The following is a 13,636-nucleotide window of genomic DNA, read 5'->3' as shown; positions in this document are numbered from 1 at the left end:
CACACACTTCCTAGAAAGCCAATTAACATTTCTCAGCATCACTAGGCATCAACAGTGCAACAGCAGACACTCAGCCAGCAAAGTACAGCTGCCAGCTTCTAACTTTCCTAGTAATGGAGCTCATCTCTCAAGTCACAAAGGCAACAGCTAATGTCACAATTTGGATTTGCTCAGTTCCCCTTTTATTAGCAGACAGCAAGCATGTTCCATCTCCCCTTGATTATGTTAAGATACCTGGCACTGGTATGCACTTTTGTTTTATTTCATAACCAAAATGATGCTAATATTCTGCCACTCACAGAAAAACAGTTTTAAAAAATAGCTGCTGCAACAAAGAGACAAAATCCATGCAGCTAGAGCCTATGCAGAAAAGTCTCTGTTTATGTACCTCTCACATTTCAGGTCAGAATATTAGAGAACTTTTACACCACGTCTGCCTACATGTGTGCACTAAAACATTTTTGTTTAATAACTAAAACCTAATAATGAATTTCTCTCCAGAAGTTATGAGCCTGTCAATCCTAATATAAAGTTTTCAACAGAACTGCATGGCACACCTACAAATCTGGCCATAAAACTCCTTTGAACAAAATGCTAGTCAATTCTGCAACAAAAACCTTTAACACTCAATTTAACATTCTTGGAGAGGCAGCCATATGGCAGGGGGCAGATATTTTCCAAGACAATTTTATTTCTTAGGTAAAATAGTATCTCAGGCAATCAAGGTTGCTCCTTTTCAGCACCAGTGTCCCCTAGCTAATAAAGCCACTGTGATACCAGCAATTTCAGACTCTGAACTGTTTGTAGGCTCAAAAGGTAGATTACTGAATTGAGTCCAAGGGAAGTCAAGATGAAACACAAGGAAATTAAAACAACTTCTCCTGTCTGAATCACAGACCACAAACCTCTCCTCTGCATAGCCATGGTGAATCTAGGCTCTTCTGCTGGAAAACTATTGGTTAAAAAAACTATTTCTGCACATGAGGTTTGTAATGGAGAGAACCGAGATTGGAACAAATTCTTGGCAGGGGGTAAAGGGAATGAGGGAGTAGGATATAGCTTGGTAAGGCAGCATGCCCTGTCCATCCCAAAGAACTTTCTTACTTGCTAGTATTGTCCCAAAAGGAATATCAGTGCTCATGACAAGACCAAAAAAAATTTTAAAAACCCCCTTATTTGCTTCATTTTATTACATGCCACTGAGCATTACAACTGAAGTCTTACATGACTTTCTCAATTGCACACATCTATCTGTATTTAGATTCTTATAATACTGTTACAGTGTTCACCACTGCAACTACACAAACAAGAACTGGAACACATCAATGAGGACAAACTTGTGTCTGCACAGTGTCTGACCAAGCATCTACAGGGAGCAAGAATCAGAAAGGCACAGAGCAATTTAGACTGGAAAGGGACTGGTGGACATCTGGTCAAGGCCTCCCGGTCAAAACAGGGCAAATTTTGAGGTCACATTTGCCTGCTCAGGGTTTTGCCCAGTCAAGAATCCTCCACTATTCAAGCAGAACTGCGACAGTTCTGACATTGCAGGTTTATGAAGAGCTCGAGCTCCTTCTTAAGTTTTGCTGGAACTGTCAAACTCATTCACCCCTTTCACCTTCAGCTCTTCTGATGTTTAACGTTTCAAACATTTCCAAGCTTTCCTGCTGAAATGTTGAATAGTAACTTCCAAGAAGACAATCTCTCTTCAAAAGCTGTTGCACTCACAAGACCCACTGGCCCTCAGCAAGCACTAGCACAGGATGCTCACTTACACAAAACCTCATCAGGAGAGATGAAAGTAAGCCCAGTCCCCAAACTACCTCTGTCCCAGAACCTCATGCCTTGAAGCATGCCTGCAGAGGTCTCTCATCCTGTGACTAAGGCAGCACCTGGACTCCCCCTGTTCTCCATATGGTTTCCTCTTGGCTGGTACACATAGGGAGGATGTATGTACTGGTGCAAGCTGGGAATCCAAGGGATGATGAATCGAAGTGTTAGATGAAATGTTATGTTCTAACTTGCATCTATTATTGCTGGTTAAACACATCTCCTGCAGCAGCCCTGCCAGGTGCACAGCTCATGTGAGCACTCCCAAGTACACTCTGGTCCACGTTAACTCAACACACTTATTGAAATTGCTTAAGTAAACACAGATGATTATTCTTAAGCAGAGCAGGCCATGCTCCCACAAACCTTCTTGCCAACAGAAGCAACTGCTCTCAGAAGGACAATTAAGTGCCAGCACTAAAAGGGCTGTGATGTCTTACTCTAGCCAAGCTTTTCTCTGGGCAAACATCCATCTCTTACTGATTATGCAAGAAAATAATGTTCAACTGTTTTGTTTAGTGTTGACTGAAAAATAAGTTGGGAAGAAAAAGAACAAACTCAATTAAAAAGCTAGGTTACTTTAATCAGTCTTATTTAAAGGCTCATTTCTACAGAGATCTGAAAAGATGTCAAATATTTTCAGGTTTTTATCTTCTTGAATGTGCCTATAAAGACGAAAAACATACTGTGACCCTTTCAAAAGATCTGTATAGTAAGATGGGCTGGAAAATGATGTTATATAAAGAATATGCAATTGAAAACAGAAGTAACAAAAGATAAAGCTCTAGGCAAAAATCTGCATAGCATATACTTGTCCTGGTTTTTGTCTCAAATTGCACTTAATTTTCTCATGATCAGTGGTCCAAAAATCATTACAAGTAACTGTTAATGCATTATGCACAGAAGGGGGCATAAAAGGAAGTTAAAGTGCTTTAGCCTGACCCTCCCAAAGGCTATTATCAGGGACACTCCTCATTCAGTGTTTCAGGTTTAAAAGCAAAGCTCAATCAATCCTTCAAACCCTTTCACAGCAGTATCAAGAAATGTACCCGTGATTACACCTCATTTTGAGTACAGAATTCAGTCTGAAAGAACAATCTTTGAACAGTAACTGGCTAAACAAAGTCCTGCTATTGTGCTACCATAAGACTGCACTGACTTGCATATCTGAAAACGTCAATAACTCTGGCTTTGTATTTGAGACTGAAAAAGAAAAAAGTTAGTGTTCTTAGCCTCTCTTTTTTTATTTTGCATTTATTATCCAGGTAAGGATTACATGTAAAGAAAATATTCTGAAAAGGCTTTTTAGTGACTATTTAATGTGGAAACTCTTCTAGCATGTGGATGGTGTTATACTCAACTGCCTACTTCAGTGTTGAATATGTCAGCTGAAGTAGGACAGCAAGGCAACTTCTTCTGGTAGACCCTAGACCCTCCCAGCAGTGGCCATTGTAGAATTTTCTGGACATTTTAGTCTAGGTTCAACAACCAATAAATGCAGGAGGATTCCAGGAAGAGGTTTTCATTGCAGCAGAGGGCAAGCACACTGGGCTGCTGGGAAGACTGGAGGAGTGAGGCTTCAGACACATAACACAACAAGGAGTAACAGCCTTGGTGCGAACTTCAGACAGTGACTGCCTAAAGCTCCAGAAAACTGAAAAGACTCTCAAGAAAATCCTGACCACAGAAAGTTACTTTGCAAGTGAAGACTTCAGTTAGACAGAAGAAAAGAGGTGGAATGGCACAAATATTTTGAGTGGTGACCTGCCCCAAGCAATTTTTGAGTAAATGATTCTGTGCTGTGTTTGCTCCAGCTGGATTAATTTTTTCAAACCACTTTCTTGAGATTAATTGTACAGTTCAGTACCAACAGATCATGCAATTCCTTCTCACCTACATACAGAAATTATTCCAACTTCTACAGAAAGGCAAATCAAGACACATTAGACACAGAATCCATCTAGAACACAGAATTTGTCGCACAACTGTAGAATAATTCAGGTTGGAGAAGACCCTTAAGATCATTGAGTCCAAAAGTTAACCCAGCACAGCCAACTCTACCACTAAGCCACATCTCCAAGTACCACATTTACATGTCTCTCAAATACCTCCAAGGATAGTGACTACACCACTTCCCTGGACATCCTGTTCCAATGTTTGACAGCCCTTTCTGTGAAGAATTTTTTCCTACTAGCTAAACTGGCACAACTCAAGGCCATTTCCTCTGGTCCTCTTGCTTCTTACTCGGGTGAAGAGACCAACCCCCACCTACAGCCTCCTTTCAGGCAGTTGTAGAGAATGATTAGGTCCCCTCTGAGTCTCCTTTTCTCCAGGCTAAACACCCACAGCTTCCTCAGTTGCTCCTCACAGGACTTGTGCTCCAGACCCTTCACCAATTCCACTGCCTTTCTCTGGACTCATTCCAGCACCAAAATGACCTTCCTGACCTGAGGGGATCAGGATTCCAGGTGTGGCCTCAGCAGGGCCCAGCACAGGGGAACAATCCCTGCCCTGGCCCTGCTGGCCACAGCATTGCTGATCCAGGCCAGGATGCCATTGGCCTTCTTGGCCCCCTGGGCACAGCCTGGTTCATGTTCAGCTGCTGTCACCAGCACTCCCAGCTCCTTTCCAGCCACTCTGCCCCAGCCTGTGGCACTGCCTGGGGCTGTTGTGATCCAAGGGCAGGACCCAGCACTGGGCCTTTGGCCTCAGCCATGATGCAGCCTGCCCAGATCCCTCTGCAGAGCCTTCCTGCCCTCCAGCAGATCAGCACTCCCACCCAGCTTGGTGTCACCTGTGAAATAATTGAGGGTGCCCTCCATGAGATCACTGGTGAAGATGTTAAACAGGACTGGCCCCAGTACTGAGCCCTAGGGAACAGCACTGGTGGCTGAACACCAGCTGGATGTAACTCCACTCACACCAGTCTCTGAGCCGGGCCATTCAAAAACTTTTTAACCCATATTAGCATCATATATTCAGGGTGGTTGTCGCCTTTTTTCTCTACCTGACACAACTAACTTGCTGTTTCTATATTGTATTTTTCTCCCTTTTATTTACTGTAGGTGCAATATCCAAGATTTGCTAGCCCAAGCTACAGTGCAGAACACATAGAGGGCTCTGAAGTCACACAGACTGCTCATGCTAGACTGAACTGAAGTATTAATTACCTATTTTTAACTGATTAAGTTACATCCCTAAAAGGATTGTAACTATGACTGTGACAGTATTGTTCCATCAATAATTGAAGATGAACTTCCCACAAATGAAAAAAGAGCCCTTTGCTTTCCATGAGGAGAAGAGAAATGCTATCTCATGGGTCAGCAAAACTGTGGTTAACTGCAAAAAGTCTCACATAATTTATGCAGAGAAAAAGTCTCAGTTCTTAAGGGTAGACAGTACTATGAAGCACAACAGCATGCAACAAGCTAATAATAATTATTCCAGCGTAGCTTTTAAGAATAAAAAATTCTGGGAAGATTTTTGGTGTTAAGAAATGTGAAAATGCAGAAAACAAGAAAAATTTATTTTTAAGGGTGGTTCTGAAGGAACAAAAATCACACAGTGGTATTATTCATATAAATCACTTCTGACAGGAAATTAATTACTGTAGTTTTCCAAGATTTACCCATAGATAAAGCAATAACCTGGGGGCAAGTGTTGTGCGCTACCAGCAATTTATTACTTTTTTCAACAGAGAAAACAGAAGATTTTGCTGAAAAAGGACACATTTCTGTCTTTAAGCAGTTGATGCCTTAAGCCATGGAAATACCAAAATGTTTTCCACAATAGATGAAATAGGAATAACCTATCATCTGCTTAATTTTTGTGAAGAAAACAATGAAACTCTAGTAAAAATCTTCGAAAACATAACAAGTTTACCAGAATTGATGATTGATGATTTGACCATCAGCCATGCATTATTATTTGCAATTGATAAGGTAATACTAAATTCAAAGCACCTCCCTTTCCCTACAATCTAATTAGCAGATACTTTTTCCAGTCACTTGTTCCAGTTCATGAAACACATGCAATGCAAACACCGTACATCCTGAGGATCTAAATCCAGTCATTTTCTTATTCTCCTGCAGAGCTTTGGAATTATAGAATGTATTTAATTCTGCAAATTTTAACTATGTAAACATCTTGTCGCATGCCTCCACAAAGCATGTGTTTTATAACTTGTAGATAACACTTTTCTTAGGATTTTCTAGAAATAAGAAGATGGTGATGAGAGAGCACTTCTGTGAAAAATTATTGTATTAGCCAGAGTCAGAGTAGCTTAGTTGTTGGTTTGTTGGGTTTTTTTTTCCAAATTATTATCTTGTATATGACACATTCAGAGAAAGTGAATTCCCAGGAAAAGAAAAAAAAAACCCTAGCAAAACAGTCTTGGGTCCTAAATGCAAAACTTCTCAAAAAAAAAAAAAAAAAAAAGGCAAATTCACATTTTGATTCAAGGAATGTAACCTTATACAGCTGCTCTGTCTGAAAAGTGATCATCGTTCTTGTAAAGTGTAATTATCAACCAAGGGTTGAATCTTCATAAATGCTAGGTGGATTGTCTGTATTAGGAATCATTGACACAAAGAGAGATTAAAATATGTGCTGGGTTTCACAATTCTTCTTCTAAGAAATGCTCTGATAGCCTAAGGCTGACAACACATACCATTTCAAAAATAATAAAGCACTTATGATGGCTGAAATGGATATTCTAGGGACTAAAATGTAGATCTGAGAAAAAATTTCCAACATATTGTGTGAAATAAAATGCTTGTATTTTTTTCCATTGCTATCCCTAGTGCCATGTAAAAACGTGGTCAACTATTTTCATTGTAAACAAGAAGTACAAAGCTGCTATCTAACCACATGATAATTACAGTATCTTAAGGAGAAGATTATACTTGGTTAACTTTTTTTTCTTAATCAATCAAAATTTATTCAAAGCTAAATTTGAATTGTTCAGTATGAGGGACACAGTCTTGAAGGGAGAATGACAAGAGACAGACATCAAATGAAGAAGGTGAATTACCAGAAATTTTTTTGATCAGAACTCCATTCATAAATTTCTTGTTAGTATGTTTTCTGTCAAGTTCCTTCATATTTCCACTCTTAGATAAAGTTCTTCCTTGGGCATATAAAACCAAACAGTTTTCTACAGTCGTCACAGGGCTGCTAACAAGACTTGTCAGCAAATATGAAGTCCATGGCATGGGCTCCAACCCAGCAGATAAATTCATCACATTGCAATTGCACGTTCAAAAGTTAGTTTTGGCTATTCAAGTATCAATGTAGCTGATGGAAATGTGGAGGTGACTTCTAAAGGGTCTGCAAAGATTTTCTGAACAGATGGTTTATACAGCACTCCATATTTCTTTTGAACTTTCACAATCCTTTTACAGACTGTTGTTCTCTTTAAGTGACATGGAAACAGTCCAATAAAATGACCATGTTTTTATTTTGGTATGCTCAGACCATTTTTTAATATCCATTTTAAAAATTGTTTTAACAGTAGGAAAATCACGGTCCATTATTTGTCAGGTGATTTTAATAACTACATAAGATATCTCAAATTTATTTCATTCATTGAATGAAAGAACACAATAGCCTAATTTTTATCTTATGGGAAATTTTTGAAAAATAACAAGCTAGAATTCAAGAGTTTACCTCTCTGTTCTTTCATGACTACCCAGGAGCTTGATCACTTCCCTTCATCTCTTTTTATCTTAGGCTTCTTTTCCTGAAGATGAATGATCGTCAAGGACTGCAGCTCCTATTATTATGCACTGGTGTTATTACTTTGTGCTATTGCCCAGTGTCATAGGATGATTTACTTAGCAGATAGCGTGCATGAAAAAAATTAATCATTTTCTTTTTTAACATGACAAAGACAGAACTGTGGGTTACTTTCCATAATTTATATCATCATTCAATCCTTTCCTCTTTGTGGTAGCAGGATTAATGTTAGGGCCCATGCTATTCTATTTGTCTGAAGCAGCTTACTTCAGGATTTTTCTTTCTGTTACTGAGCTATTCTAAACTCATGAATCCCTTTTGATGTCAAAAAGCTATGCAAGGTGTGTAGGAGTGCTCACCAGCCCCATTTAAGGGAAATTTTTTGTTGTTTCTGAGCAGATTAGAGAAGGCTGAGAGCTCCAAGTTAAGCTTGTGACTGGGCATCACATTTTCCTAGAATTATCTCTTTGTATGTGAGAGGTAAAAATCCAAATACCCATTTAGCAAACGTTTGAAAAATAAACTGTCTGATAAAATATCAAATACAGTGTTTCTCAATTAAGCCTAGAATGTATCAGGAGAAAGCACAACACTTTAATTTATTGAGAATGTTTCACTCAGCCACACTGAATCTGTATTATGCTTTATCTCAGCTCTAGGCATTATTAAGGCAGAGAACAAATGGAAGAAGGAAGAGAAAGGCCTCAGGGAAAGCAAACAAATGTAGGTTAACACAAAAAACTGAACTGATAAATGAGTAAAACTCAGAGATGGCCAAAAAAGAAAAGTGGAATTATTTTAAAAGTGCAACCAAAATCAAAGAAAGAGAAGCAACCTTAGACAGTTTCCTTAAGAGTGGAACTCTTACTCTCCATGCTTTTGTCTCTACAAGAATTACTAGAAAAAAGGAGGACTATATTTGACTTGTGGGGGATTGAAATTGTTAATGGGTCAGAACTGGCAAAATCACTGGGGGCTTTTTGCCGACTATAGCAAACTGCAAAGAAGCAGCTGTTCATCTATGGCCACCAAAGCCCACCCCTCGCCAAATACACCTACTAACTGGAATTTGGATTGTGACTGGAACCTAAGATGAAGGGGGTGCTATTGTCCAACCATTCTAGGGGATGGCTGGGGAGAAGAATGCATCCACAAGTACTACTGGAAGAGAGACCGGAATGCTAAAGTCTCAAACATTCAGGGGGCAATATCCTGATGTGCAAAGTACCCACCCAAGTGCAGAGGGCTGCCTGGGCAGTGTCAGGGACATTCACATGAGCCTGAAGGAAGCTCATCTCTGCTGATGGCCATTGAGCTAAACTGCACTGGCACAATAGGCCAGCTGTAATAACAGTGAACCTGAGCATATAAAACTCATTAAATCTTTTGAGTTTTGTTGACTTTCCTCACCCCCGATGGACCAATATCTTCAATTCAGACAACACACATCAAAATTATACGAAGTCTCATTTCTGGAGCCAGCAAGGGGGGTTGACTATAAATCTTTCCTTATTTGCCCTTTTTTTCTCTTTCTTTTCCTTACACATTTGTAAGTGCTATTTTTATACTTTTACATTGCTATTTTTCTGCAGATAATAAGAACTAAACTGGCTACAATTGGCTGTTTGTCTTTCCAACTAAATTGTTTTAAAAGAAACTGTGTGCATATATATACACACATGTTTACAGACAATGACTATTCAGTGTCGTTTCACTCTAATCTGCCCCAAGGGATTTATTAAAAGAACATGGGTTACCCTTGTCTTCTACAGCAGGATGTAATATAAACTTGATATATAATTTATACATTATCTCAGTTGAGATTGATTACAGTTTGGGGAATATTTTTTGGATCAACTGCAGCTACATGCTTATACAGAACAGATAAACTGCACAGAAAGACAGCAGAAGACAGGGACTGAACAGTGCTTGCTGCCACATTAGCTGTAACCAAAAGTCTCCAGATCTGCCATTTCAGCAGCACATTTTTTATTTGTATAAGAAAGAAGCATCTGACTTGCCGTTTTTCTTTTGAAGAGAGGCACTAATTCAGTTTGAAAGATCAGTCTCCAGCATGTAGTTTAGAAGAGTTTTTGTATTGCACTGCACTGTATGGTAACAGATGGAGATGGAAATATTTTTTAACACTACACACATTTTTTGCTTAGAGAACTTAATTCATTGGGTTAGCCAAGTCTATATATTTCTAGAAGCAATTCCAACAGAGGGCAGTACTCCCAATGAACTACCCTATTGTAATAAACCGGCATTCCCAGAGAGAGTTAGGAACAGAGTGTTTCCATATTCTTTGTGAAATATCAACAAGTCCTCAGGTCACAGGTTACAGAATCACCTAATAAAGGCATGTAAGCAATGAAAAGAGCATGGCGTAGATAATACCCTGTTATGGATTTTGTGTTTCCTCAGAAACACAAATAACTGCAGGAAATTTGCTCAGAAAAAGTTAAGAAAAATCATCAGCTACTAATGAATATAGCCTCAAAGACTTGATTAATAACGTTAAATGGAGTATCAAATAAAAGCAAAATTAAATGCCAAAAACTCCTATATTCATTAATTTTATTTTCATTAATTTAATTTTTCAATAAGAGATTTTAAATAAGACTTGACGGAGAGTGGGAGTAACAGAAAAAAATAAAGGGATCTTTGCCTGTCTTGTCTGGTTGAGTCTCCCAAGACAAACACAGCTGCTGTTGTTGTGCATTACTTTTCTTTCTTAGGTAAAGATTTTATTGTCTCAGCTTTGCAACACAAAGCTGAGACAACACATTTTTTTTAGGAAGAATGTTACCTTATTATGTCCACATTTAGCAATGAGTTATTCACTATAAAGCCTATCTAGTGTTCAAATTCACCTGAACATTTGCACTGTAGTAACTATAATACAAGTCTGTAATTTAAATAATTTTATCAACTGTGACTGTTATCATCTATTCACAAACCTGGAGCACAGGCTACAACTCCCACTTTTCCAAATGAGAAGCTTAAATGAGATGACAAAGTGGCAGTCTCCCTCTGTACAAACACACATTACAAGCTTCTGCTTGACTGGAACACTTCTGAAGCAAAATTTTGTTAGCAACCACCAATTTCTTGAACTGAAAGCACTTTGCAAAAATCACCAGTCTTAATTACATTTCATGTGTTTTGTCCAGTCAGCTATGGCACACAGAGTTACAGTCTGTTGGAAGTTGTTGTTTTTCCTATCAAATCCTTTGCCTGGGACTTCAGGAGTGTTGTCTGCAAGTCAGTCAAAGTGTAGACATCCCCAACAACCTGCCATTTCCCTGAGCTTCTTAAACTGCAGGGTCTTCCTGTTTGTCTTTCACACAGGTTAGTAGTAGCCCACTGGATGAATACAGGATTACTCTTGGGACTACATGAACAGCCTCCAGTTAGACAAGTCCAGCATAGGTCTGAAAGATGGATTTTGCAGGACTTGGCTGTAATTGCCATATCTTATTTTCTATAGGTGACTACAGCATTCAAAATGGAGAGGTCTGCAATATTCACCCTTCTTTTTCAACATATCATGACACTTGTTTTCATGCATAAGATTACAATGGTTTAGTTTGGGTTTTTTTCATTTTTTCTTAAATAAGCGTCACAGAATCATAGAGTGGCCTGGATTGGGATGGATCTCAAAGATTACATCATTTCAACCTCCCCTGCCATGGGCAGAGACACCTTCGACTAGACCAGGTGGTTCAAAGCCCCATCCAACCTGGCCTAGGACACTTGCAGAGACAGGCATTCACAACTTCTCAGAGGAATCTGTTCCTGTGCCTTACAATGCTCACAGTAAAGAATACTTTCCTAATGTCTAATCTAAATCTACCACCTTTCAGTTTGAAGCCACTTCCCCTTGTACTATACATGCCCTTGTAAATAGTACCACTCCAGTGTAAAGTACACCTCCATGATTTTTTCTAAGCTAACCTTTATTAACGAAAGTGATAAAGCTTCATCAAAGACATCTCCTCTTCACACAGGTTACTCATGCCTTCACTTTGGAGAGGAATATGCCCTTAGCTATGACAAATTCATATGGATAAACGTTGATAGACTATACAATACAGAGAGTCATATGTGAAAAGAGAAGCAAAATTAGATATTGAATACTTGTTTTCATAACTTAGACTTCAACCTTGCATGTTATATATAACCTTGCTCAAACATTGTCCTTCCTTCCCCCATTGTGAACTAACTTCTGGTTTGCCAAATGATCTCTGCAAAATTTGTAATGAAGGCAACAGGACCCAGACCCTTCTGTGTGAAAACAGGTGCAGATCTCTACTTGCATATAGTGACCTTGTCTTTGTGTTGTTCAGAGTCCTTCCTGTGCAAGATGGAGGGCAAGCTCTTCATCTTTGTTATATGAGGGCATTACAATAAGGTTTCTTGAGCTTAAAAATTCAATGTCAAGCTTCTGAGGGCTTAAATGCAGAAAGGACTAGACTTCAGTGCTATTGAGAATGTAATGAAACAGATGTGATGGCATCAAATAAAGAGTTAAAGCTGCCAAATAAGTCATAAGGCTTGATAACTTCTTGCAACAATAACCTTTGCGGAAAAAGAACTCCTACAAAGCAAATAATTCCAACTGGAGGAAATGCTTTCAAGAAAAATGGAGAAAATGCTTTTAAGAAAATCACTAATTTCTGTCTCGAAGATTAAACCTTAAGCTGCAACAGTAAACTTCTTTTACTTGAAAATGCGTGAATACAGTCACCATTTCCACCTCAAGGATCCTGGCCATTTGCTTTGACTTACCCGCTTATGAAGCCGCTCTGCTTCCTCCTGATATGCAGCAAGTTGCTGTTTCCATTGTTTCACGTTGGCAGTGGACTCCAGCAGGGCTGCTGTGAGCTTAGCATTATTACCCTTGAGCGTGGCCAGTTCTGCCTCCCAATGCTTGCTGATTGTCGAACTGCACAGACAGAATGAGAATGGTCAGAACTCTCAAATCTCTTCCTTTATGCTTCTTAAATGTCTTATAAATTTTCTTTTAATATCCAGGAAAAAAAGAATTACACAAAAAATTATATAACGAACAATAACAATATCTGTTTGGTATATAATTATATACCAAATAAAACAACTAAATAAGAATCCAACTGCTCAAATTATCAAAACTATAAATTAAGAAAGTATAGGTAACATCATTATTGGAAAAAAAATCTACTTTTCCCATTCAACAGGGTGCATTTATAAATAAAATGTTAAAGATCATTAAACCCACATAAGTTTCACAAAAGCAACAGCATGAAATTCGAGAATATTCATATGATTAGTCACTCTTTTAATATATGCACATTGAATGGAAGTGCTTTTTTAATCCACACTTTATTAAATGTGTTGTTATCAACTTGATTAAAGAGAGTTAATCACGTGCTTTGGAAGTGCAGCTTTGTTGTCCTAATGTAAGCCTTCAATTTCTGAAATGTACTTTATTAAACACCATATTTAATTTGTTCTTGAAAATTGAAAGATCTTGAATTTCATAATACTGTTAATATTTTTTTCCTCAGCAATATGAGCAAAGAGAGTAGAGATCAAGTAGGATGGATATACCACTGCTTTACTTCAAAATGGAAGCTGATGTTGAAGTTTACTGAAGCAGTCTATAGAGGAAAATTCCTGCTTACAATTTAGTTGCTCTCTTGGCAAATATAGGGTTTTAATTTTCACAGTAGTTAGTTTGCCATCATCTGCAGACCATATCTTTACACTCAGTATGCAACGGAAAAGTATCTCAGACATATCAGGTGAATGCATTATATGCATTATATGCAAATAGCTCATTAACATGTACTTGTATAATGCTAACAACATGTGAGGTGCACACCTACATGGACAGTACATGCAGAAAATAATTAATTTTGTTTCATTAGCTCACTATCAGAGGCATCAGTAAAAACCAAAAATCTATAACTCTGACCAAAATTATATCCTACAAAGAATTATTATATAATTACATATTTTAAATATATCTCTTAATATTATGAAGTTAATTACTATTTTGAATGTAAGTTTACAGATTTATTTG

At 38.2% G+C, this 13,636-nt stretch overlaps 1 protein-coding gene across 1 annotated transcript in view; it reads right to left on the bottom strand.

Moving 5' to 3' along the window:
* HOMER1 (homer scaffold protein 1) overlaps positions 1-13,636 on the bottom strand; it is an 89,589-nt gene that overhangs the window by 11,997 nt on the left and 63,956 nt on the right. The window contains exon 6 of the mRNA XM_064735305.1: positions 12,361-12,517. Coding sequence (XP_064591375.1) covers positions 12,361-12,517 — 157 coding nt within the window. The remainder of the gene's footprint in view (positions 1-12,360; positions 12,518-13,636) is intronic.

Source organism: Zonotrichia leucophrys, chromosome Z (genome assembly GCF_028769735.1).
Source record: "Zonotrichia leucophrys gambelii isolate GWCS_2022_RI chromosome Z, RI_Zleu_2.0, whole genome shotgun sequence".
Taxonomy (NCBI): Eukaryota; Metazoa; Chordata; class Aves; order Passeriformes; family Passerellidae; genus Zonotrichia; species Zonotrichia leucophrys.
Note: the sequence above shows the minus strand (reverse complement) of the source record. Positions and strands in the feature narration are given on the sequence as shown.